The sequence below is a fragment of the Habropoda laboriosa genome, unplaced genomic scaffold (genome assembly GCF_001263275.1).
Source record: "Habropoda laboriosa isolate 0110345459 unplaced genomic scaffold, ASM126327v1 scaffold32, whole genome shotgun sequence".
In the NCBI taxonomy this organism is placed as follows: domain Eukaryota; kingdom Metazoa; phylum Arthropoda; class Insecta; order Hymenoptera; family Apidae; genus Habropoda; species Habropoda laboriosa.
In genome coordinates, this window is record NW_017100135.1 from 521,178 (window position 1) to 522,108 (window position 931).

The 931-nt window shown below is 27.7% G+C and overlaps 1 protein-coding gene across 2 annotated transcripts in view; it reads right to left on the reverse strand.

Annotated features, from left to right (window-relative positions):
* LOC108578178 (clathrin interactor 1) overlaps positions 1-931 on the reverse strand; it is a 10,444-nt gene that overhangs the window by 570 nt on the left and 8,943 nt on the right. For both annotated transcript variants that reach the window (XM_017941521.1, XM_017941486.1), the window contains exon 8: positions 477-704. In XM_017941521.1, the coding sequence (XP_017797010.1) occupies positions 477-704 (228 nt within the window). The remainder of the gene's footprint in view (positions 1-476; positions 705-931) is intronic.

The window sequence follows — 931 nt, forward strand, 5'->3', positions numbered from 1 at the left end:
AATTTTATCATTAGTGGTTTTTAACCCTTAAAGCACTGTAGGTGGACATATCCACCCAGCAAGAATCATCACTGTGGTTTAAGGGTGCATATATCTTCAGAATAAACATGGATTCAGTAATCTGCAATTTCACTTATTTTCGTTTGTTACTTAGCAACAGATTTGCACGGCCATTATTTCATTTTTCTGACAATGTTTAATATATTTCTTGTTCTTATCAGAGAACGTTTATTCTTGCTGAATGATTACCAGTCACACAGACTGCTCAGCTATGCACTTCTCCATGTTCTAAGGGTTAATAAAAATGTTAAGAAAGAATCTTTTTTTTAATTAGAATATTATGTTGAATTTTGAAGAGTATACTGTATTTAAGTATATAATATGCTTACAATATGAAATGTAATTACATGTTTGATATTAATTTTTTTAAACTTTTTACTCAACAATACACATTTTATGTTTCATAAATTACTTACTCATAAGTGTAATTTGATGTTGTGGACTATTGCTTGCCAATTGATTCATTGTTGGTGCAGGTCCAGTTTGTTTAATTTTACTTCCCATTAGATTATCAAGATCTATATTTAAGCCTGAACCAGCCCATGTTGAACCAACTTGTGCGGATGTATTACTTGATGTTTGATTTTTCAAATTGGTAGATGTAGGGGTAAGAAGATTTGTAACTGGTGATAGTCCAATTGTTCCTAAATGTAACAGTTCTTTTAGTTTTAATAACACCACTCTCTTTAATATTTTGCTCTATTTTCAAACTTAAGACACAAAGTTAATTTATAAGGTAACAAAGAGGTAAATATTTTTAGATGTTAGTAATACATAAATTTATTTGTTTTTTGTTTATTTAATATGTAGTATTTAAACTATTACATTTTTTTGAAAAAATTATATATATTTTATAAACTATATAATGACA